Source organism: Cyprinus carpio, chromosome A17 (genome assembly GCF_018340385.1).
Source record: "Cyprinus carpio isolate SPL01 chromosome A17, ASM1834038v1, whole genome shotgun sequence".
In the NCBI taxonomy this organism is placed as follows: Eukaryota; Metazoa; Chordata; class Actinopteri; order Cypriniformes; family Cyprinidae; genus Cyprinus; species Cyprinus carpio.
Genome location: NC_056588.1, coordinates 14,373,441 through 14,399,464, shown reverse-complemented (window position 1 = coordinate 14,399,464; position 26,024 = coordinate 14,373,441). Strand labels below are relative to the sequence as shown.

Here is a 26,024-nt window from a genome sequence, read left to right as displayed (position 1 = left end):
AAAAAATTAAGACATTATATATATAAAAACATAAAAAAAAAAAAATATATTTTCTTTTTTTTTTAATATAAGACTTGTTATACAGAACTTAAAAAAATGCACATGGAATGACATTTTAATAGAATACATTTGGAGTTTTAAATGAGTATATTTAAGCTTTGAACTCAGAAGTATATTATGTCTACTGCTGCTTTAAGCTGACTTAACTCTGTAATTACAATAAATATCAATTATACGTACTTTAAAAGTTCAATTTCAGTCTGACCAAAGTAATAATTAGTCTTTTTCAAATGTAAACATTTTCATCTTAGATCTTGTTTCAATTTGAGATGCACCGATTGAACTGCCAGTGATCAGAATCGGCCGATTTTTCACACATCTTGCTGATTCCGAGCCGGTCCTTTTATTGCCAGCATCACCAGTGTTCTGTCAATTTGTACTACCCTGTCAGATTTTGCTACCTCCCATTAAAACAGTAGGTAGTACAGTTTGACAATGAAAATTTCTACCTGTCAAATTATAGTTTAACTAAAGTCTACCCCTATCCCAACCTTAAACCTACCCTTACATTATGCAGTATGTGTTATTCAGGGTTGTGGATAGAAAGGATACAGCTACGGCCGGAAACCAACAATAAATAAATTTTTCGACCTATTAGATTGTGTTTTAATAATGTCTACACCTACCCCAACCCTAAACCTTCCCCTTACAGTAATGTATATACAGTAATTATTAGAGGTCAACCGATAGTGGATTTTACCAGAGGTGGAAAGTAATGAATTACATTTACTCGCGTTACTGTAACTGAGTAGCTTTTTTGTGTACTTCTACTTTTTAAAGTAAATTTTAAAATCTGTAATTTTACTTTTACTTAAGTATATTTTGTTTGAAGTATTGCACTTCGCTACATTTTAAAACACATTAATTACTGAGTAAAAAAAAAAAAAAAAAAAAAATCGCTCCCTGGAAACTACGTCAGTAAATAATGGGCAGGAGGGCAAACTGGCGCTAAAATCACAAGAAAGATGCAGATGGACAGACAGGCGTTAGTGGTACAGACACCGCTGAAAACGAAACCCCGTCATATTCTGAAGTTGAACTCGAAGGAAATGAAGTGAACCCCTGGCCATATTTATGCTCTGTTATGCAGTGTAAGCTGTGCTTGCCTAGGGAGACCAAAATAGCAGCTTATAAAATCTCAACAAGACATCAAACCTTCACAAGCATGTAGAGGTAAGCTAAATAACTGCATCGTTGCATTGGTGGTTAAAATGAAGCTTTGACATTTTAGCAAGAGGTTTTGCACAAATTAGCCAAAAAGACTGGTGCGGAGTGTGCGATATATATCGTTTGTGATAATTGTTTTAATGATGTGCGCGCGCATTTATAGTGCGTTCTTTCACTGTGTGATTCAGTCTGCTTAAATGCATTTAGAATGATCACAAAATTGAAGATATAGGGGCAGAAAATTTACATATTTATATCATTTAATATAGTAAATCAAAATCACACAAAGAATGCCGGCTTTTCCTCCAAACAATTATCATGATTACATATATCATTATTTTTATATATATATATATATATATATATATTTATTTTTATTATTTTTTTTTTTTTTTTTTTTTTTTTTTTTTTTTTTTTTTTTTTTTTACAACAGGTCAGTAAACAAGTTAATTAAGAGACTTGCGTTTTAGACACCATATTGCCTGTTTTTGCTCTATTTCTACAACAACAAAAAAAATTCCAAACACAGCCACCAAAGCACAGTTTTGCGTCTCTGAGCAACATGACAGTGTTTCGTTCCTGAATGAATCAACCGTTTAAATGATTCGGTTCAATCGCAATGACTCACTTATTAACAGTGACTTGCTGACACATACTGGCCATTTTAATTTCACATTTAAAGTATCTTTTGATTTTTTTTAAATATTTAATTTCTTATTATTTCAAATGAGTATTCAACATTTTATGTCTTGTATATCAAAACATTATTCATGCATTTGTAACTGCAGGTTAAATGCATTCGTGTCCTGCACTAAACAGTGTGTAAATACATCTAAATGCCACTCTAAATGAAGCTTCTGCATTTCCTCTGCACTGAAAAGATGAGTTTGTTGATACTGATTTGCCTGGTAACAGCCCAAATGTCTTATTATTCTAAATAACTGATTCCTTTAATTAAAAACAACTAGTGTTGATATTAGTAGGCCTATCTCAGGGGTGTCCAAACTCAGTGCCTGGAGGGCCGTAGCCCTGCAGAGTTTAGTTCTAACCCTGCTCCAGCACATATGTAGTTTTCAGATAAGCCTTAATGATTAGATTAGCTGCGATCAGGTGTGTTTAATTAGGGTTATATCTAAAACTGTGCAGGGTTATATCTAGACTGTGGATCTCCAGGAACTGAGTTCGACACCCTTGGCCTGTCCCATTTTTGCCTCCCTCCCACTGTTAAAATGTAACTAAGTAATTTTTACTCTGAGTAAATTTTAAATGAGCTACTTTTTACTTTTACTTGAGTAGATTTTTAGACTGACTGCCACACACACACACACACACACACACACACACACACACACACACACACACAAAAACACAAAAAAAAAAACACAAACACAATCAAAAATAATTGCGGAGGTTGTCTGTGATCTTAATCCTGTGTGAATCGGCCATGTCCTTAAAATATAAACCAAAAATAATCCCACAAACTACAAACCATTTTTCACCGAACACTGAGGTCCTGTGATAACATTAGACCGTGCGAATCGGCATCTCTGTGATTTGGCCAGCATTTGGTGGGTCGTATAGCATTTTGCGAGTTTTTTGTTTTGTGCCTTTTTGTCCATCTTTCGCGAAGAATGGAGTTGCGTTGGAGTGTTTGATAGTATTTTGGGTGTCATATCGCTACACCATACAATTTGCAGAAAGAGAAAGCTAAAAAAGTTTTCGAAGTTAATGTGTTACAAATAAATCAAGCATAAAGCTTGAGAAATTATTTTAACCTGGTGAAATGTAAATGACACAGCGCACGAGACTATATTAGTTTCTTTTTTTAAATCCATCTAACCGGGCCATAGAACGGGACTGTCAAAGCCTTGACATCCAGGGAACCGGGAGATAAGTCAGTAAATTTGAGTAGTTACACACTGGGCAAAAGTCACACACAAGACGCGTTCAATTCAAGCAGAGGTCTAAAACTGTTTATTTAATCACCAAATGGAGTTTGCTACAAGAATGAACAATTATGTAGCATAAATCAGTTTGAAGTTTGGTGTTTAGAAAAACAGAGCAAAGGGAAAGAGAAAGTGCAATCTGTATTACAGCTCTCTATATGAAGCATACAGACTGTATTAAAGCCACAGAAAGAGCACAATACATATTTTATAGCCTAGGCTGAAGTCATGATGTACATTAACTGTGATTTGGGACCAATATAATGTAATTTTTAATGGAAAACTATGTGAATGGCGGTCTGTTCTGCAGCAGGATTTTCTGTCGGCTGCATTTAAATGCCCGTATGAAGTTTCCCGTTCTGTGCAGCGCACAGTGTCACATGTCAAAACAAACAACACGTGCTGTTAGTGATTTCTGCCTCTAGAGGCTGCTCTCGTACTGTATAATGGCAGTGGACCTATCTCAGCCACTCCAGCTACGGATGCAACCCGGAAAACTATCGGCATGGATTTTTGCCAAAAACCGATAGTTCCAATTAGCTATCGGTGCCGATTAATAGGCAAAGCCGATGAATCGGTCGACCTCTAGTAATTATAGTTGTTCAGTGTGTGAAAAATGACGCCGTATTGACATGCGCATTCGCAGTAAACCCTGGTAGGAAAATCTGACAGGTGAAGTGTCAGGACACCTGCAATGACGTCACAGCCATGCGCACACTCAAAGTCAGATGTAAACATGTTGTTTCGCGTGAGAATGATTCTAATTTTAATTGCATTCTGTGTAAATGACCACTGATAATGTATTTATGTCATGCCAGATGAGGGTTGCACAGCCTGAGTGAGTGTGTGATAGAGACAGCATACACAAAGTAACTCACAGAAATTTATAGATGCATACTGCGGTAGAAAAAAAAATAGATATTTACAAAATATGATTTAGGTAAGCAACATTATACAGCCATGATGTTTCTCCGAATATCAATATCAACACAATTTCAATGTAACACTGATTTTATACAATGGTATTTCAATAAACAAGAAGTTAAAATTTAATGACTTAAATTTTAGACAAAATATTGACTGTTTTTGCTCAATTTCGCTTATGAGCTGTTGTGTATATCTCCGGGCAACACATCGGTGTTTCGTTACTGAATGAATACACGTTTTTTGAATGAATCGAGTGAGTCAATGATTCAGTGGCCCATTCATAAGGACAGTCACTTGCCTCATTTCTGAAAGAATAAGCAATTTGAATGAATCGGTTGAATGAATGAATAAATGACTCTCTTATTAAAACAGACATTTGCTGCCACCTACTGGTGGTTTAGTCATATTTAAAAGTATCATTGCATTTTTTTCAGCATTTATTTTTATGTTTAAAAAAATGTAAAACATTAATCTTATAAAATTATTTATGCATTTGAAATTTTGCAGTGTAAATGCATTTATGGCACCTCCGCTTCATCAGACGCTTCATGGTAACAACTCTACAGTTTCTTATTATTCTAACTGAATTAATTGAAACAAAGAATTTGATGTGAAAGATGACACATTTAATAAGGTTAGGGGAAAAAATTACTATTTATAAACAGTGAGAAATTACATCTGTTTTGTTACATACAGCAACTCATTTTAAGTTAACTATTTCTTCTTCTTTCCAGTCACAGAGCACTTTATTTTGAGAATTGTTTAAGTGAGAGAAAATCTGCAGCTTAGTCCAGATTGGGGGAATTCTGATGTTTAATAATTTCTTGTAGTATGTAATAATTTTTTACATTGAAATTTGGATAGGTTTTTGTTTGTATATGGTGTCAATTAAAGTTCTTGGAAAGAAAATTGGAATTGCCAAAAATCGGAATTCGGCCCAGAGAAAATTGCAATCAGTGCATCTCTAGTTCCAGTCTAGTTTGGGTTTTATAAAGTGAGACCTAGACGATGCGAATTGAAATGTGATAGTGTAACTTTTTTTTTTTTTTTTTGCCCTTTACATTGTACGCTTGCACCAAAAGACAGAAGTGATGTGCCACATATATCATTCAAACAATCTGACTATGCAAAAGCCCACTGTAGCTCAATTATAACTGTGCATTTAAATGTACCTGCTGATACTAGAGTATTGAATCTGCCTGCACAATTAGCAGTTTAATTCTTTTCCCTGTTTTTTTTCTCTCTCCTTCATCCCTCATTCTTTTTGTCTACTTTGCTTTTAAGGTGGTCGGAGTATTTGGGCTATAACCCCAGAGGAGAGGGACAAACATGATCAGAAGTTTGACTCCCTCTTGCCAGTACAGGGCTTTGTTACAGGTATGCAATGGGGAGCCTTTGTTAAAATGTATTAAAATGTTCAAAACTTTTTTATTATTATAATTATATTATTATTTATTTAAACATTTTAATAAGAGATTAATTTATTGAAATTAATTGTATATACAAACAAATTAATTAACATTTTATGTACTAAATATGAAATTATTTACCAAATTATTCTTTTTTTATATAATTTTTGTGTATAGGGGAGAAGGCACGAAACTTCTTCATTCAGTCAGGGCTTCCCCAGTCTGTGCTAGCTGAGATCTGGTAAGAAATCCTGACCATGTACAATCTAAAAAAAGAAATAATTAAAAAAAAAAATTGATGGAGAAGTCTTGCCCTGATTGCTTGTCTGTTTGTTTGTGTATGGCAGGGCCCTGGCTGATATGAATAAAGATGGTAGGATGGACCGGTTGGAGTTTTCTATAGCCATGAAGCTGATCAAGATGAAACTGCAGGGACAGAATCTTCCTACAGCTCTGCCCATCATCATGAAGCAGCCACCTGTGCCAGTTCCAACCATGCCAGCAACACCTCTCGGTACGCTGCCAAACTACACTATAACCAGCCAAGCAATGATCTGAGAGGCCTTTGGGATATCTTGCACTGTAACAAAACTGTGAATCGGTACACAGTTTACTGTTGTAACAACAGATTATTAATGTTAATCTAATTGTTATCCTTACTAAGTACCACTATATAGAACAGGACAAATTTTCTCTTTTGTTACCATGACCGGCCGCAGTCACACATGAATGCCGCTCCAGTATTCAGTGTTCAGCAATCTGGCCAGCATTGTATGGAGGTCAGTTATGTAGAGGTTATTTAAGCTTTAAAGGTACAGTAGCAGTTTAATGTTAAGTAACGACTGGTTTTGGTGGAAAAAGACCCCTTGATTAGCATTTATAAGTAGATTTCAGTTTTAGCCAATGCAACAAAAGTGCAAAATACTGTAAGTGTCACTTCCCCATTTGCTAGGAAAACCTCAATCCTCTAGAAAGTCCTTTGTATGACAGCAGGTGCACAGCTTGATGGCCAAAAGATACAGTGGAGTCGTAATGTAGAACAGATGGCTGTAACCACAACCTTTGACGTGTACAAGAGAAATGTGTCCTCTGCTTATCAACTTTAAGATGTAGCTTTTGTTTTTGATATTTGTAAAATAAATTTCGCTAGTGTCAAACTAATGAGGACTTTGTTATAAAAAGGAATAGTTTGAAAACCTCTCCAGCAATTTGTTCAGTGAATGTTCTCTTATTGTCTGTTTGAATTTACCCTTGTGCTTTTGCAGGAATGGGAACTATGCCAAATGTACCCATGATGCCGAACATACCCATTCTGACCCCTATACCAATGACCACTATGAGCCCCATGCCGGGCATGACTCCCATGATGGGCACAGGGCTGTCGATGCCAGTGATGCCCACCATCAGCACTCCAGCCCTGCCTAATGGACCTATTGCCATTCTACACCCGACCCCCATCCCTATCACTTCCAGTAAGAGACACTAACATCCACATGCCAGTGAAGCCTGAATCTAGTAAAATTACGGTTTAACATTTGTTAAACAGTAATGGTGTGCTAAAGGTGAAATGACACTGATCTGTTTTGCTCTCACTGCAGTCAGCATTTTCTGTGCTTCGGTCTTCCTGTGTCAGGAGTAGCTCAGCTTGTACTTATAAGACTGAGCTATATGTTGATTTAACAAGCAGCTCTTTATGCCTAAACCCTCTCAAAATGATGACTTTGCAGCTTATATTCTCATGCATGATGTGTTCCTTCATTAATGGCTTGTACACTCTGTCTCTGCCATTGCGTGCTATTGGCTGCATTTTTCTTTTAAGTTGTGTTTTTTTTCCCCCATAGCTCTCCAGCTATCAAGTTCCTTTTCCTCTTCTCCACTGGGCTTCTCTGCCACTCCAATGAACAAGAACCCATCTTTGTTGGACCTGGGCTCGAGCAGGTCAGGAACTTCGACACACGGACCTTTATAGTATATAATTAATCCTCTTGTTGTGTACATAATACTATCTGCACACAAAGTGACTTGTGTACTTATGTCTACAGCTCAAACTCCTCCCCCTCCACATCACTGGCCAGCAACTCTCCTAAGGGTGGCCTTTCTGATTGGGCTGTCCCACAGGCATCACGACTCAAATACAGGCAGCAGTTTAACAGCCTAGACAAGCAAATGATGGGTTATCTAACAGGTACTTAGTTATAAATGATTTTCAAAGAATCAAACCGATAATGGGTTTAAAAAAATGGTTGGTTGTCTTACTAGTGTGCAAAAAATAGCAAACGGATAGTTCAGCTAGCACTAACATGCTATAGGTTCTCTTAATGATGCCTGAGGACAAAACTTTTGAAATGCCATTGTGATTACTGTGATAGGTGAGTAGTGCAGTAAGATGGCAATCCACACCCATATGGCTCATCTGCAAAGCAGTTGTCTGTATCACTTACATATCTCATGACAAAGACATACGTACTAGAAACTTTCAGGAATGAGGAAGTGGGTAAAACATGACTTTGAGGTTTATTTCACAGGTGTATGGCATTAAGTGTAAGCCCTCTGCCTACATCTCATAGGAAAGCTGTTTTGTTACACGGAATTTGAGAATGGGCGCTCATTTTTCTGTGTGAGAAGTTTCTGGATGTCGTAATGCGTTGATGGTTTTAGTAGGATTCCAGCTTTGTGACATTTGGAATATCATCCAGCTCTACTCTAGACCAGTATAACTAGACCAGTTATTTTAGTACAGCAACAGTATTTACTAGCTGGTTGTAAAAAACAACAATAAAAAGTCACCATTTATAAAACACAGCAAATAGGCATTTTTCTCCCTTAAAGGGATACTCCACCCCAAAATGAAAATGTTGTCATTAATCACTTACCCCCATGTCGTTCCAAACCTGTAAAAGCTCCGTTTGTCTTTGGAGCACAATATAAGATATTTTGGATTAAAACCTGGAGGCCTGTGACTGTCCCATAGACTGCCAAGTAAATAACAGTGTCAAGGTCCATAAAACGTATGAAAGTCATCGTCAGAATATGTGACAGGACGGGAACACTTTTTGTAAGCGAAGAAAACAAAAATAACGACTTTATTCAACAATTCCTTTATCAACAGTATCCACTGTGTCTCTCCATATCACTGTATGCTCTTTTGTATCATCCATGCCACAAGGATGCGCTGTTTCTACGTGTATTTAGCTATGATTTGAAAGAAAACAGCGCTTCCTTGTGGCACGGATGATGCAGAAGAGCATACGCAGCATACGGTGATCTGGAGAGACACAGAGGAGACCAGTGACAAAGCAATTGTTGAATAAAGTTGTTATTTTTGTGTTCTTCGCTTACAAAAAGTGTTCCCGTCATTTCATATAACCCAGATTGCACGTCTGATGGCAGATGGAGTATTCTGACGACGACTTTCATACCTTTTATGGACCTTGACACTGTTATTTACTTGGCAGTCTATGGGACAGTCACAGGCCTCCCGGGTTTCATCCAAAATGTTCCGAAGACGAACTGAGCTTTTACGGGTTTGGAACGACATGGGGGTAAGTGAGTAATTTTTTTATTTTGGGGTGGAGTATCCCTTTAAATGTTTTTATCTTGTAAAAATCCTTTTCTGTGAAGATGGTAAATAGCATCCGTATATTTTTTTTTATTTTATTTTAATTATTTTTTTTATTTTATTTCTGCAGGTCCTCAAGTGAGAAATATAATGGCTACAACAATGCTTACTCAGACTCAGCTAGCTGCCATCTGGTAGGTGTTTGCCCTCCCCAGTACTTGAATAAAGGAATTTATTTTCTTTTTTTTATTTTTATTTTCTTTTAATGATGAAACTTTACTCGGGGGTGATTTCATTGCACAAGAGTAGCTTCGTGCGTGTGATTGCTAATTTATGATGGGCCTAATTTTATGAAACATGTAAAGGTGGGTTCAAAAGACTGCTTTTTTCCCTATGCGTATGATATTTTCTGTTTTAAAAAATCAGAGAAATTTTAAAGTTAACAAATTTCAGATTTTATAAATATTTACCTACATGCCTTGATCTAATGACGTTTTGAATGTTTTTTTTGTTTTTTTTGTCAGGAATCTTGCTGATGTGGATAAGGATGGTAAACTGAAGGCTGATGAGTTTATTCTTGCCATGCATCTAGTAGACATGGCTAAAATGGGCCAGCCGCTGCCTATGGCACTCCCTTCAGAGCTGGTGCCCCCATCACTGAGGTACTGCTGACTAGTTTGTAACCTGAAATTGACTGAAAAATTAATCGTATACAAAACATTGGTCATGAATTTAAAAAAATGTTTTAAATTATTATCTGAATTGCTTAAATTGATTTATATGAACCTGTAGGGGGAAGCTTGGTGAGTCTGTGAATGGAACCACTGCCTCGATCTATGCAGGCCTGGCTGAGGACCTCTACGAGTCTGAGCCTCCGCAGAAATCAAGGAACAATTGTATGGCTTTACACCACACCCATTATTACATAATACAAATATCTATTACTCGCTGCTTTTACCAAAAAAAAAAAAATAAATCTTCCCACTTTTACACTAGGTATCAAAGAATTTAAACAGATGTGTTCTCTATAGGCTCACCGATTGTATAATGTTATTTGATTTGTGAAAGACATTAAACAGTTGATATAAATAATTTCCTGAATATCGAATTACTCTCATAATGGTGTGCTTACTGACTTTAAGCATGTCGTATCCCTCCCTTACTCCCTCAGTATTATTTAGACACTTAAGCCATACTTAAAAAATGTATTAATGTTGTTGTATTAATTGGCAAAAAAAAAAAAAAAAAAAAAAAAAAAACTGGTATATAAACATTTAACAAAAAAAAGTGTTTATAATTATCAAATATACTAGCTGCCTGAACATCCCAGTTCATTGTAATAATTTATATGTGTGCTCTGTGTATCTAGTGACTTTTGAAGATAAGTTCAAGAAAAATATGGAGATGGGAAATGCTGAGCTGGAGAAGCGCCGGCAGGCACTGCTGGAGCAGCAGCGCAGGGAAGAGGAGAGGAGGGCACAGAAGGCCAGAGAGGAGCAGGAGAGAAGAGAGAGGGAGGCACGAGAGCTGGAGCTGAAGAGGAAGAGGGAGGAAGAGCTCAGACTGGAGCGACAGAGAGAGCTGGAGCGACAAAGAGAGGAGGAGAGACTTAAAGAGCTGGAGAGGAAGGAGGTGAGAGGATGACGATGTGATAACTTTTCAGGTTCTGACCAAAATATTACATTTCCCAAAAGGTTTGTATTGGTATAAAAGATTCATGAAAATAATCTATATAAATAAAAACATGAACATTTTTACCGACTACTGCTTCGATGTTCCTTACAGGCAGCCAAGAAGGAGCTGGAGCGCCAACAGCAGCTTGAGTGGGAGAGGAGGAGAAAGCAAGAGCTCCTAAACCAGAAGAGTGAGGAGCAGGAGGAGATCATCAGGCTCCGAGCCAAGAAGAGGAGTCTGGAGATGGAGCTAGAGGCTGTGGTGAGGCTATAAGACTGATTATGCTATCAACGTTCACAGTTCATCCAGACTCATTATGTGTGAAACCAAGCACTTTAAATTTAACCACACATTTCAGTTATGTACAATTATTATAATTCCTCCTTTTTTTTTTAATTGTCAGAATGCTTGATATAACAGATCTCTCTTTTTAGGGCAACAAGCATAAACAAATCTCTGACAAGCTCCGAGATGCTGAAGGCAAAAAGAGAATCCATAAAAATGAGCTGGAAATGATCAACCACAAAAGAGACTCCTGCATCACAGAAATCAGCTCTCTGCAGAAACAGTTAGAGGTCTGACTGCTGCATCCGTAACAGCACACATGAATTATGAATGTGTCTACATGCATTTAAATTAAATCGATTCAATTTATACTTAAATATATACTGAAACTCCTCTTATTCTTAATAAATCTCTATTTTAGATGTAGATTGCCTCACAAGAGCATAGTAGTAATCATGATGACTGTATTTGATTTTTGCAGGAATTTAAGAGAAAGTTAGGACAGTCGACCATAGAACAGCAAAAACTCAATGACAGACTCTGCAACCTCAATCTGAACAACCTCCCTAGTAAGACACATTTGGCCAGTTATGTTCCCCCCAAGTATTGCTATTTTAAGCATTTTTTTCCATTTGTGATACAAGCATCTGGAATTGTGAAAGACATAAAAAAAAAAAAAAAAAAAAAACTTACGCATGACTGATTTGTTGAATTGTAAAATAATAATAATTAACCTTATTCCTTGTAATTATGAGAGCACCTACAATTTGTATGTTTTATCTTTTATTTTTGATCCAGCTGCAACAGTGAAAACTTTACAGAGTAAAGTGGAAGAGAAGGATCTTACCTGTCGAAAGCTTAAAGAACAGGTTAATGCTTTGGAAAAAGAGACTGCAGTTAAATTAGCAGATATGGATCAGTATAAGAAAGAAATACAGGTAAGCCTTTAATATCACTCAGCCCTGACTGACTAATAAATACAGTACATGCAATCCATTCAGAGCAGCACAAACTGACCTGTAGGTTTAGCGAGATTAGTTACACTTTACAAGGTGCTGATTGACACTTTAACTTGAGTGATATGAAAATATTTAATTCCCCAGCTGTAGCTATTTAGCATTTCTGTATCAAATCTTAACCGATCAGTGCTAACAGCATATAGACTGTTCCTGATGACTCTAATGCGAATAACCCCTATGCTTTTGTCCCTGTGTCTTTATCACTAGCTGTAGAGCTTTTCTGTCTGTCTGTCTACTTGTCTGTCTCTCCCTGGCTTTCGCTGCAGTTTGAGGAAATGGATGACTGCATGCTTAAAGGCCTGCTCTCTTTACTGAGTTGCCTCAGCAATCTCTTCTTCCTTTTGAAGGTCTCTTTTTTTCTCTTTTCCTGCTCACACTTACTGTAGCAGCTTCACCGTTAGATCGTTACCAAAGGATCTTGACTGCACATATTGTCAAGGATGGATTAAAGGCAGAATGAAATTCCATTCACAATGTGTTTAACTTCCATAATTATTTCTGGAAGAGACAATTATTGAGAGTATATCAGTTATTTATTTTAAAAAGTGTCTGTTTGGAGCATCATTGTGATACTGCTATATAGGTTTTTATTAATATTTTGAATCACTATTCATAAAGAATTAATTATAATTTTAAACTATAATTCATTTATTACTATTCTTAAAATTTTAATTATATTTTATTTTGTAATTTTCATGTAGTTTGTAAAATTTTATTTTAGTTTCAGTTTTTTTCATACATAAAGTTAAACTAAATGAAAGAAGTTTCAGTAGCTGAAACGAAGTTTTAGTTAACTATAACAGCACTGCTTTAGAGTGCATTCTGGCTTTTGAGTCAACATGAATCCTTTTATTGTGATGTTGTACTTCTGATTGAAAAAGGATATTCGATGAGAAGAAACTATTTTAAATTGATTTGGAATGTAAAAAATGATCCATTACATACCAGAATGTATTCAGATGTGTGCAAGTTTAAAAAAAAAAAAAAAAAAAAAAAAAACCTTTATGGTCTTAATGATATTGTCACTTTAGAAGAATACTTTGTCTTGATTAAAAGATAAGCTAAAAAGTCAGGTATCAGTGTTAAGAAAGTAAACTGGATAAATATTGATTTCAGTTTAATCTTAAGGTTGTTTTGGGTCTCCGCTACAATGGAGTATAATTAAGTTCAGTGTGCCATAATCTTGTGGTTTGTTAATTAGGATCTCCGAGAGAGCCAGAGGACACAACAGTCTGCTTTGGAAAAACTACGCACCATTAAGGAAGAAAAAATCCGAGAGCTAAAGAAACGCAAGCAGGAGGAACTGGAAAAGAAGAGGAGAGAAGAGGAAGAGCAGACGTAAGAATTTTTTTCCTATAGTACACTCGCACTAAATGAAAGAATTCAGGATTTCACCAGCAAAAATTCTTTCCCTCTACAGACGCATCAAACTGGAGAAGGAGCGGCAGTGGCAGGAGAAACTGCGGCGTGAAGAGGAGGAGAAACAGAGGAAAATACAGGAGGAGAGAGAAGCCAAACTTCGTGAGGAGGAGGAGAAGGAGAGACAAGCTCGTTTACAGGCTGCTAGAGAACAAGCGGAACGAGAGCACAAAGCCCGGGAGGAGGAGGAGGAGAGGAGGCGCAGGGAGGCGGAGGAGGAAAGGAGAGAACAAGAGAGACGCAGACTTGAGGAGAAAAGGAGGCAGGAGGAGGAAGAGCAGCGCAGGCAGCGAGATGAGGAAAGGAGGAAACTGGAGGAGGAGAGGAGAAAACTGGAGGAAGAACGGAGAAAACTGGAGGAGGAAAGGAGGAGGCAGGAGGAGTTAAGAGCAGAGGAGGAGCGGAGAAGAGCAGAGGAGGAGTGGAGGAGGAAAGAGGAGGAGAGACGGGAAGAGGAGAGAAGAAGGGAGCGTGAGGAGGAAGAGAGGAGGAGACACCGTGCACAGGAGGCTGCCATGAGAGATGCAGAGGAGAGAAAAAGAAAAGAGGAGGACCGTAAAAGGCAGGAAGAGGAGGACAGGAGGCGTCGGGAGGAGGAGCAAAGGAAACAGGATGAGGAGAGGAAAAAGAAACAGCAGGAGGAAGAGGCTGCAGCCGCAAGACTGAAAGACGATGACGAGAACAAGAAGAACACTGTTAAATCAGACATTGTTGCTGCTCTTCTGCGCGGCCTGGAGGAGAGGAAAGGTAAGAAAACGTGTACCGCTAGTTAAGTTATCTCTGAATTGATTGGAATTAATGAAAGTATCCTTGTGATTTTAGGCAGCAGACATCCTCTTGGCACACAGCACAGAAGATCAGCGGCACTGACGACGTTTAAAGCCCTCTACTCCTTCACTGCCAGAAATGATGAAGAGCTTTCCTTTGATAGCGATGACCTGATTGAGGTCAGTTTGAGAGCAAATCTCACAAAACCTCCCAGTGGTCCGGGTTACGGTGTACATTTTAGGACATCCTCAGACCTTGGTCATATGACAAAAGGCTTCAGGCATTGGAGTAAATGGCATCGTACCTCAGACTGAAAGGCTTCAGGTGTCACAACAAACAACGTCAGGTGTCAGGTCTCATACAATTAGGCATCGGCAAAACAGACTCAAAATCCTGATAATATTCACAGCTGTAAGTTCTTTTTTTTCTGTTTAGGGGTAAAAAGAAGTTCAAATATGGGACCAGTGCTATAGTAAGCGAATATTCCAGCACCGTGCACGCTGCAGAGACCGGAGTTTAGAAGAATATGTAATTATGAGCTGTGAGCTTTCTTCTTGATTACAAAATAAACACTTATAAAAAAAAATGACAGCGGCAAAAAGCAGTTAAAAAACTGAACATCTGATCATCATAGTGGCACCAGCTCTGCAATCAGCACTCGAGTAAAGTCACATCACATTAAAGCATATTTATATAGCAATTTATACAATAGATTACTATAGACTGCTGCTTTTAAACATGAAAAAATTATGACAGTATCGCTTTCGATTAGAATTACAACTTCTTTTCTACTATAAAGTAGATTAAGGCGTTTTTTTTTTTTTATTGTTTATAATAACATTTAGATTCTGTTGGTTTTTATCGCATCATAACGTCATCCTTAAATTGTCTTTTTCTTAATCTCCCGCCCCACAATAAAATGATCTTGTGTGTGTTATGTTTATAATTTATTGGTATTCATTTTATGTATTTATATGTAATACTCTGACAATGTTCTTTATGTAATTGTTATTTGAGCATTAGAGAGAGAGAGAGAGACCGAAGTTAAGCAGTATCTGATGTATTTTCTTACAGTTTTAATTATACGTTACACTGGTTTTGTTCTATACAGGACAGAACATCCTGTTTGACAGTAGTCTGCAGAAAAACTGCAGCGGGCTGAATGAAAATGCGAATTCACTTTTCTAACAGTAGGCGCGGAACAGCAAGCGGTTTCCCCAGTAACATCTGTACACAAAGTTACGCTGTGCTTATAACAATGCAGTCTAATAGTCCCAAAGATCTCTTTAACTGCACTATAGTTTGCTAACATACAAGCTACCCATATGTTTTTTAGCAAACTTTCTTAAACGTGCAAATAAAATTCACGAATAATACAAATATACAAAATTTGAAAGTCTTCAGCTCTGTACCACTTTTAAACTGTGTGCATGTGACGTCACATTGAGGCTGGGCAACGCTAAACTTATACCTGAATCCATTTCGCCTGATGAGTCTGTTTTGCCCGATGCCATTATGTCCGATGCCTTTTTGTCTGAGATCGTTTCGCCTGATGCCTAATTGCACAAGACCTGTGACCTGACGTTGTTTTTCCTGAGACCTGAAACCTTACAGTCTGTGGAGTGATGCCCTTTAACCCAATGACTGAAGCCTTTTAGTCTGAGTCAAGATGCCTTTTTCGTCCTGTGACTGAGGTCTGAGGATGCCCTAAAAAGTTTACCATACCCTGGGCATTTTTTTTCACCCCAAAATCTAAAGGACGAAATGTAAGGTGCTAGATCTCGCCTTTTCTTTATTATATTTGAAAGAAAAGAAAACCTTTATATACAAAAAAATTATAAATTAATAAATAAACAGTATTACTGTTTTACTGTATTTTTGTCCATAAGAGTCTTCTTTCAAAAACATAAAAAAAAAGTTAAATCTGTAAAAATGTTTTATCTGTAATTTCATAATCTTTTTTTATTTTTTACACGTTCAGTGTTAAACGTGATTGTGATTGAACAGCATAGGGTTCAGGTTTAGAGTTTACTCAGCTGGATCTGTGTTTGTTTAGGTGGATGAGAGCATAGAGCGAGAGCAGGGCTGGCTGTACGGCAGTCGGCAGGGGAAGATGGGCTGGTTCCCCGAGAGTTATGTGGAAAAGCAGGCCAAATCTGAGGCTCCACTCATGGCCAAACAAGCCCTAAAGCCACAGGTCTCAATCTCTGTCAGGTGTGATCTCCAATCTGACGACCTCATACTGTTCAAAAGCTTAATTTACACCTCTTGCACAATCATTTATACAAACTTTTCCAATTTGCACTAACAGACAAAGTGCATGTGGGTGCTGAGCCATCACAGAAAACATTCACAGCTACAAACTGCATGTCTTTCATTCGAAACAAACAAAATGCATTTTGAGTACAAGACATGTTCACACCAAGTCCAAAAGTATAGAATATTACGAAACGATTTCACATCAAGTCTAATGCAATGTTTTTTTTATTCTCTGAAAAAATAAAAAATACAAATGGAAAAAAAAAATCTATTAATATAAGGACTTTGTGTGAAAGAGTTCATAAAGATGCACTGTTTCATTTCAAATCTTGAGCATGATGGTAGAACATGTAGGATATTCTAAAACACCTTCTTCACCAGCAAACTGAGTGATGGAGCGAGTGGATCACGGCTGAACTCCACTTTCACCCCCACTCATGCCACAGGCTCCGCCTCATCCAACCATGGTCAGGTATGCAGGATCCTTTGAGGATAACCACATAGTGTTTATGTAAGATACAACTTCCTTGTTGTAAAATGCAATAATGGTTTCAGGTGGTGGGGAATGTGCAAGCTCAAGCTCTGTGCTCATGGACTGCAAAGACTGACAACCATCTCAACTTCTCCAAAGATGATGTGATCACAGTTCTGGAGCAGCAGGAGAACTGGTGGCTTGGAGAGCTCCGTGGGGTTCAGGGGTGGTTCCCCAAAACCTATGTTACAGTGCTGAGCGCCACTGATGCACAAGCAGAGTAAATACATACACTGTGCTGAAGTGGTTTAATATCAATAATAACAAATGCGAAGTGGTTGTGACCAAAATATATAGAGTGTGTAGCTGTGAGTGTTACATGTACTTTGTCTGTGAAAGTGTTAATATGAAATGGAATTTTCAAACCAAACCAAGCGATTCTTTGCGTACTGAAACTCACTGGTGTACTGAGGTGCAGATGTTCCTGCCAAGATACTAATTCTGATGTTGTGCTGCTTTACTTTCTGTGTTTGAGGTTGTTATTCATTTGGCATTTAACAGCTTTGTCCTGAAACACTTTAATCATCTCGTTTGGTGCTTGTTTAATGATTAATATTTTCCCCCATAGTTCCACTGAAGGATCTGATACAGCAGATGGATCCAGCTATGAAGGTAAGAAAAAATAGATTCTGTTTGTCCACCAGGACACTTTGTAGTTGTGAGACTCTATAACATTTTGATATAAAAGAACATCCCCCTCACACAAAAAAAAAATATATATTTTTCAATAATACATAATAACAACAACATGTTAAAAGTCTTTCACGTTTATATATTCAGGAACTTCAACAACATGTAATTTTGTGCATCCCTAAAATCTACACTGTCATCTATTATTGCATTTTGTTTTATTATTATTTAATATGAAGTTTGGAGTTGGTAAGATCCTCTCCACTGCATTTATTTTATTAAAAACGGTAAGATCTCAAAGTATTGCTGCAATATAAATTTTTTATTTTGTTTGTTTATTTTAATGTGTTTTAAAATGTAATTTATTAATGACAGAGCTGAATTTTTGGCACTCCAATCTTCAGTGTCACATGATCCTTCAGAAATCATTCTAATATGCTGATTTGCTGCTCAAGAAACATCTCTTATCAATTTTTTAAGAATAGAAAGTTCAAATGATTTTTTTTTAAGTGGCAATCTTTTATAACATTATACATTTCTTTACTGTCGTTTGATCAATTTAATGCATCCTTGCTGAGTAAAAGTATTAATTTTATTATTATTGTTTTAATCTAAACAGTAGTGTAATTTGTGTAATTAGTTCTCTGATAATTAGTTGTTTAGTGTGATTAAACAGTCCTTGTGGATAACCAAAACTTTTATGTCCCGTGCGTGTGTGTGTATACAGTATATTCATTTTAAGTATATTTTGTGTCTGTTATGCCTGTGGAGACATCACAGATTAATCTCTTGACATCACTATTGTCCTCGTGTTCCAAGTTACTCTGAACCATGTTTGTATGTTGATCCTGTCATCAGAATATGTGGCGCTGTACACTTACGAGAGCCCTGAGCCTGGAGACCTGACCTTCACCGAGGGAGACACCATCCTGGTCTCAGAGAGAGAAGGGGAGTGGTGGAGAGGCAGCATCGGCGACAGATCGGGACTCTTTCCCTCCAATTATGTCAAGCCAAAGGAGACCGATGTAATTTTATTTTTGTATTTAAGGATACTGGCATTCATACAGTACTCGTTGTTGTTGTTGTATGATAATAATACGATTTTTTTGTCCCTTATTAGACATCAAGTCTCTCTGGTAAACTTGGAACGCCTGGAAAGAAACCAGGTTAGTAACAACATCAAGTTATATGACAAAATTAATTAACCATATGACTGTAATTAACCATAGTTATTTAAACCTATAATATGTTATTTTGTTTGCAGAAGTGGCCCAGGTGACCACTGCGCACACAGCTGCAGGTGCAGAGCAGTTGAATCTATCCCCAGGACAGCTCATCCTCATCCTCACTAAGAACCCCTCCGGCTGGTGGCTCGGGGAACTGCAGGTGAGTGAACAGTTTATGCTTAAACACCTTAAATGAGCCATTACCTCCACTTACTGTATGTTAATCAAGGAACTAACAAAAATACAGTTTTAAGTAGTTTTACAGATTTTTTTTTTTCATGCATTCCATTATATGGCCCATATTATTTACAATAGGGATATATTGTTATGATACATTGGTTTATATCAGTTGATTTATAATTTACTGTCAATAGTTATATCTGGAGTTGTACACACAATAATTGATGATGATAGTAATTTTCATGTTATGGCCTGTAACCAAATTACACAGTTTTGTCAAAATAAATTCAAAATTCAAAAATGTGTGTATATATCTTTCATTTTTTTTTTTTTTAGACAAAATTGTATAGAATTTTAATATTGTCCTTATGTAAATAATTATCAGCCCGTTGGTATCGCTCAGAATATGAATACCGCTGCATCCCTAATGTGTATTAAGTATATTTTTATAATTTTAAATTATGGATATCTCCACCTGTAACATGTATTTTATTTCCTTCCTCAAGCAAAATAATATTAAACTAATTTCAAAGACAGACGGATAGATAGATAAATGAAAAATTCTAAATAGCTGAATATATTTTGGTGTTTGTGTCCTCAGGCCAGGGGGAAGAAGCGTCAGAAGGGCTGGTTCCCTGCTTCACACGTCAAGCTTCTGGGCTCAAACAGCGGCAAATCTACACCTTCATCTGCAGCTGGTAAGATAGATACAGTGCAAGTTTCCAGGGTTGATGATTTGTTTTATTTTTTTTAATCTCTCCTCATCGCTCTCCCTGTCTTCCCTCACTGTAGTCGGCCAAGTCATCGCCATATACGACTACACCGCAGCGAATGAGGACGAGCTGAGCTTCTCGAAGAGTCAAGTTATCAACGTGCTGGACAAAAGCGATCCTGACTGGTGGAAAGGAGAGCTCAATGGGGTCACGGGCTTGATTCCTACCAACTATGTGAAAATGACCCATCCTCGGATTCTGACCCCAGTCACCAATGTAAGTAGAGACCCATAAACAGACCAGTCTATTTTGGTTCTGTTTTTTATTTTTATTTTTTTTATCATGTTGGTTTTTGGTTGTGTCTTTTCTTCTCCTCCTCCATATTTCTCACACAGACTTCTCACCCTTGTACCCTCCATATTTAGCCACACGTTTATTTCTCACACAGTTTTTTTCCCCTTGGACTTTGTTCTTCTCATTTGTGTCCTTCTCTGTAGGGTGGTAACACCTTTCCTTTCCTTTCCTTCATCTATAAGAGACCCACTGTCCCCCTTTCACAGTGGAGGTGGTGCTGAAACCACCATTTACTCACCCAATCACCATCCTGTATCTTTCCTCACCAGTCTCTTTTCTTTTACTCTGGATCTTAACTGATTAGTAGCTTATTAAATAATTCCACATTTTTTTTCCTTTAATTAATCCTAAAAAATTTTTTGCTTTAATTTAAGCTCCAAAAATGACACATCCTATTTAGATGGTCATTTTGGGACGGTGAGACTTCACAGTAAAGCTGTTGCTCCTCAGTTTGGTTATTTTCAGAGACGTTACATTTTAAGGAATCTTACAAAGTGTGAAACTGCCTCAGTATGTTATCGCAATGACAGTAATGATCCACTTTACATGAATACGCTGGCTATAATGCAACTTTAAACAGTATTATTAGTCTCTGGTTATTGAAGGCACTTTGACTTTTTAAAGAACAAACAACTGTCACTTTTTTTGAGGTAGTTTCATCTTGAATCTTTGGATGATTTTCACTCTTTTGCTTCCATTTATTTATTTTCAGTTTGAAATTAATATAAGTTGTCTTTCATTTTAGTTCTTACATTGCTGTCTGTAGTGTACTTGGAAATATACTGTAGTTCTGCTGCTGATGCTATTTTAAGCACAATGCTTTGGCCTTAGGTGGTTTTGTTACATATTCACTGCGTTTTATGCAGTGTTTGTGCATGACTCGCTTCTGTATAAACAGATTTATTAATATTATATGGGAAACTTTGCAAATAGTTGTGAACTTGTGGATGGATGTTTGCTTTAATATAATTTTATTAAATGTTATTAGTAATCCTTATAAAATATCTCAAATACTTGGATCTTGTACTTATTTGATTTGAAGAAATCTAGACATTTAAAGTGTTTTGAAAAAACAAACGTCGTTCCTTTTTAATATTTGTAACGAGTTCAGTGCCAAAAAAATCTCATAAATATTCAAATTTTTATCATCTACAGTAAAATATAACAATTTAATAATGTAATGATCGAATTGTTTGATCGTTATTAATATTTAGATTATAGTTAATAGTGTCTCTTATATCGGACCACCTTTCATGAATTTCTGGTGACTTTCTGACAGTAGCTAATCTTCACTGCCATCTAGTTACGTTTGTCCTGCAGTTGTATTATGGGTGAAAACAGAATGAATAATCCTGCATGCTTGCAGTGTTCATCACAGTAAATGAGCAGGTTTACAAAGCACAGCTCATAAAAATGAGTGATCATTCAGGGGGTAAACTGCAATTTTTACGGCTGTGGGATGTGGACGATGAAGGCACAACTAAAGGCACCCCAGATGGTCAAACGGACAGACCATCAGCAGGTAAGGATTCACTCTGGAGCGGTTTGAAGTGTCGTCAACACATTTCCATTATCCTGCTTTTGAGTGTGCTTGAGTGCTTTAGGACTAAGGTTGTTGAAGGATCCCAAGGAGCCGTCAATGTGTGTGTGTTTTGTTGCGTGTATGGGCTTCACGTGTCTGGGTGAGTTCACCTGTACTGTTTTCTTTTAGGGTGCACTGACCTGAGCACTCTGGATGCAATGAGCCCTCAGGAGAGGAAACGGCAAGGATACATCCATGAGCTTATTGAGACAGAGGAGAAATACATTGAAGACCTACAGCTGGTTCTAGAGGTACAAAGTCACAATCACCTTATGAATTTATTTAGTATTATTATTATTATTATTATTATTATTATGTTATTAAATGAACATTTATATTTTCAGTTGACTCATGATTTTAATTGCATAAATTAAGTAGTGTAGTGTAATAATATAGAATTTTAATTAATAGGGAAATAATATAATAAATATAGCTGCAAACTCCAAGATGCTCAAGTATGTGAGGTTAACTTGGAAATGTTCTTATCTTTTACCAGTCTGCAGTGTATCATGCATGATGTGTGTATTGTCAGGGCTCTGAAGACAAGGAAAAAGACGGGGGGTGAGAACATGCCTGTTCACATGATCGGGGACATTCTGGCCTCTGAGCTGTCACACATGCAGGCCTACATCCGCTTCTGCAGCTGCCAGCTGAACGGTGCCGCACTGCTGCAACAGAGAACCGATCAGGAGCCAGACTTCAAAACCTTCCTTAAGGTAGCCTCACATACATCACTTAAACAAGATATTAATGTTCTGAAAATCTGAAAAACCAAAATTATGCAAAGATAAAAAAAAACATTAAAATAATTATATATATAAATAAAAAACAAAAAAAAAATTATACAAATAAAAAACAAATTAAAATTATACCACACACACACACACTATATAATATAGAAAAAATATATAAATATAATAAAAATATTCAACTAAAACCACAATATTAATTTATTACAAAAAAAAATTCTGAATATTTATTTAAATGATTTTCTTATCTGTATTTTCGGTTTATTTATTTAAATGATTTTCTTTATTTATTGAATTAAATAATATAAATAATATTAAGCTTTTTTTGCAGTGCATGGTCCTTCAGTATGGCATATACATTTTTGAAAGTGCATATATCCCAGTTAGTTTAATAAATGTAGTATAATGTAAAATAGTGTGATAAAATAATATTATACTTACAGATAATTAAAAAAAAATACTTTTATGACTTAATTTAGATTTTCCATCATCAGTGTGAGGTTTTTGGTTGAATTTTTTTTCTTGGTAGCAATGTTAATGTCAAAATTTTTTTTTTTTCTTCAGAAAATTGCCACAGACTACCGTTGTAAAGGAATGCCTTTGTCCAGCTTTTTACTTAAACCTATGCAAAGGATCACTCGCTACCCTCTCCATATTAAACATGTGAGTAAATAAAGTGTAAATAACTTTTATTTTAGATCCGTTTTATTTTTTTACATATCTTTTATATTAGATATTGATAGTTAATGCAAATGATTAGCGCGTTGTTAACCAATACTTGTGTGTATGTGTGTGTCCAGATCCTGGAAAGTACTCCAGAGAGTCACGTGGACAATGTTCAGCTGCAAGAGGCTTTGGAGAAGGCAGAGCTGCTGTGCTCTCAGGTGAACGAAGGTGTCAGGGAGAAGGAGAACTCTGACAGGCTGGAGTGGATCCAATCCCATGTGCAGTGTGAAGGTATCACAGAGGTAAGAAAGCACCCCCCTTAGTCATGTGACATTTGGAACGGTTTATATATACATCTTTATTCTGATAAAAGAAATAATTGATGTTCAAAACATGCATTACAAGATAAGCTATTGTCTGGATGTATATTACCATTCAAAAGTTTGAAGTCTGTAAGATTTTTTGATGGTTTTGAAAAAGTATCTTATGCTCACTAATTGTGCATTTATTTCATTAAAAATTAGGGAAACCGTAATACTGTTAAATATTATTACAATTTAAAATAATTATTTTCTGTTTTTCCCATAGCAGAGCTGAATTTTCAGCAGTCATTACTCCAGTCTTCAGTGTGATATGATTCTTCAGAAATCATTCTAATATGCTGATTTGCTAATCAAGCAACATTTCTTTTTATTGACAGTGTTGAAAAGAAGGGGCGCGGAAACAGGGATATTTATTCATGATTCTTTGAATAGAAAATTCAAAATAATTGCATTTATTTGAAAAATCTTTTGTAACATTGTAACCTCCCCCTTTTGATCAGTTTAATGCATTCTTGTTCAATAAAAGTGATAATTTCTTTAAAAAAAAATCTTACTGACTGAACTTTTGAATGGTACTGTAAAATCTGAGGGATGATTGGCTGAAAGACTTTGGCTTATACGTTCATATAACGCTGTATAATAGATTTCTTACTCTTCTATTGTGTCACTTGTCTAGAATCTGACTTTCAACTCTCTGACCAACTGCTTGGGTCCTCGTAAATTGCTGCACAGTGGGAAGGTGTTTAAGACCAAGAGCAATAAGGAGTTATACGCCTTTCTGTTCAATGACTTTCTGCTGTTCACTCAAGCTGTCAGGCAGTTCACTTCCTCAGGAACGGACAAGCTCTTTAGCCCCAAGTCTAACACCCAGTACAAGATGTATAAGCAGGTAGAGTTCCACTCCTCTTCATAGAATCTTTTTTGGTTAAACCTTTGAACAAAACAAAACAAAAAAAGCACTGGGATATTGTGTAATGTGTATGTTTGTGTTCCCAGCCTGTGTTCCTCAATGAAGTTCTGGTGAAGCTTCCGTCAGATCCGTCCAGCGACGAGCCCGTCTTCCACATTTCCCACATAGATCGTGTGTACACACTGAGGACAGAGAACATTAATGAGAGGTCAGTTTCAGCGATCGCTCTCTATATCAGTCTTATCAGCAAGCTGCTATTTACTGGACACATGGGACATTTTATGAACCGTTAAAGGAATGTTGTTATCGCCCCACTGTATGGGAAGAGAAAAAACAACTGCTTTTCATGCTGCTGAAATGCCACAACAAGTGGAATTTACAGAATTTTAATGCAGATTAATCTAATGAATTAAATCTATTTGCCTTTGCCTTTTATTTGCATGCTTTAGGGAAAACAGTTACATTTTGCTTCAAGGAAACTATATACACACGGTTTTTTTTTTTTTTTTTTTTGGGGGGGGGGGGGGGGGGGGGGGGGGGGGGGTGTGGGGGTGGGGGTTAAATTGTGACAACTGAAAATGCTTAATCTCTGATAACTTTAGGCCTGCGTGGGTTCAGAAGATCAAAGCAGCATCAGAAGCATTCATTGAGATGGAGAAGAAGAAACGGGAAAAGGCCTATCAATGTGAGTTTTAATTTATGTATTTATTTATTTATATGGACCACTGAATATGAGTGCAGTAAACTGAGCAAAAGTGACATTAAAGAATTAAATGCCTTTGTTAAAATAAATGTTTTTGTTTTGAACTTTCATCAAGGAATCCTGAAAAAATGTCAGAACATTTGTTTTGTACATTGATGATCATAAGAAACGTTTCTTGAGCACTAAATCAGCATATTGGAATGATTTCTGAAGGATCATGTGACACTGAAGACAGAAGTAAAGGCTGCTGAAAATTCAGCTTTGCCATCACAGGAATGAATTACATTTGAAAACGTATTAAAATAGAAAGCAGTTACTTTAAATTATAAGAATAATTCACAATATTACTGTTTTATTGCATTTTTGATCAAATAAATGCAGCCTTGATTAAAATAAGAGACTTCTTTCGAAAACATTACAAATTCTTACTGACCTCAAACTTTTGATTGGCAGTGTATGTCATGGTCTTTAAATAAATAAATGTAAAGAATTATTACAATCCTTTTTTTACAGCTCGATCAATGAAAGCAAGTGGAATTGGTCGCCTGCTTGTCACCATCTTAGAGGCAACAGAGCTAAAGTCCTCCAAACCAAATGGTGAAGGGTTTTATTAAACCAATAATAATGATCAATATAAATAAGTAGCTTCCAAGAACATAAGTTAATACTTGTACAATTTTTTTTTTAGGAAAGAGTAATCCATACTGTGAAGTGACCATGGGTTCTCAGTGCTACACTTCCCGGACCATCAATGACACCGTCAACCCCAAGTGGAGCTTCAATTGTCAGTTTCACATTAAAGACCTGTATCAAGATGTCCTCTGTATTACGATTTTTGAGCGGGAGCAATTTTCACCAGATGGTGAGTATGAAAACTAGCGAGTATAATACTATTTCTAAATTATATCATTTAATTGATCTTAAACTGAGCTCTCTTTAAATTTTAGAATGTATAATTACACAT

General features: G+C 36.6%; 1 protein-coding gene across 1 annotated transcript in view; it reads left to right on the top strand.

The window, feature by feature from the left end:
* The window catches only part of LOC109107587 (intersectin-2-like), a 34,946-nt gene that overhangs the window by 8,682 nt on the left and 240 nt on the right, over positions 1-26,024 (top strand). Inside the window, 38 exon segments of the mRNA XM_042774187.1 lie at positions 4,608-4,651; positions 5,385-5,477; positions 5,687-5,750; positions 5,857-6,023; positions 6,775-6,981; positions 7,351-7,447; positions 7,552-7,694; positions 9,199-9,262; positions 9,593-9,730; positions 9,861-9,964; positions 10,438-10,700; positions 10,854-11,003; positions 11,177-11,317; positions 11,509-11,596; positions 11,826-11,965; positions 12,313-12,393; positions 13,248-13,384; positions 13,467-14,212; positions 14,288-14,412; positions 16,290-16,447; positions 16,874-16,964; positions 17,048-17,244; positions 17,593-17,636; positions 18,513-18,679; positions 18,775-18,820; positions 18,919-19,040; positions 19,662-19,758; positions 19,853-20,022; positions 20,025-20,049; positions 21,839-21,967; positions 22,157-22,425; positions 23,023-23,121; positions 23,259-23,426; positions 24,124-24,336; positions 24,444-24,565; positions 24,960-25,042; positions 25,574-25,657; positions 25,749-25,922. Coding sequence (XP_042630121.1) covers positions 4,621-4,651; positions 5,385-5,477; positions 5,687-5,750; positions 5,857-6,023; positions 6,775-6,981; positions 7,351-7,447; positions 7,552-7,694; positions 9,199-9,262; positions 9,593-9,730; positions 9,861-9,964; positions 10,438-10,700; positions 10,854-11,003; positions 11,177-11,317; positions 11,509-11,596; positions 11,826-11,965; positions 12,313-12,393; positions 13,248-13,384; positions 13,467-14,212; positions 14,288-14,412; positions 16,290-16,447; positions 16,874-16,964; positions 17,048-17,244; positions 17,593-17,636; positions 18,513-18,679; positions 18,775-18,820; positions 18,919-19,040; positions 19,662-19,758; positions 19,853-20,022; positions 20,025-20,049; positions 21,839-21,967; positions 22,157-22,425; positions 23,023-23,121; positions 23,259-23,426; positions 24,124-24,336; positions 24,444-24,565; positions 24,960-25,042; positions 25,574-25,657; positions 25,749-25,922 — 5,437 coding nt within the window. The 5' untranslated portion in view covers positions 4,608-4,620.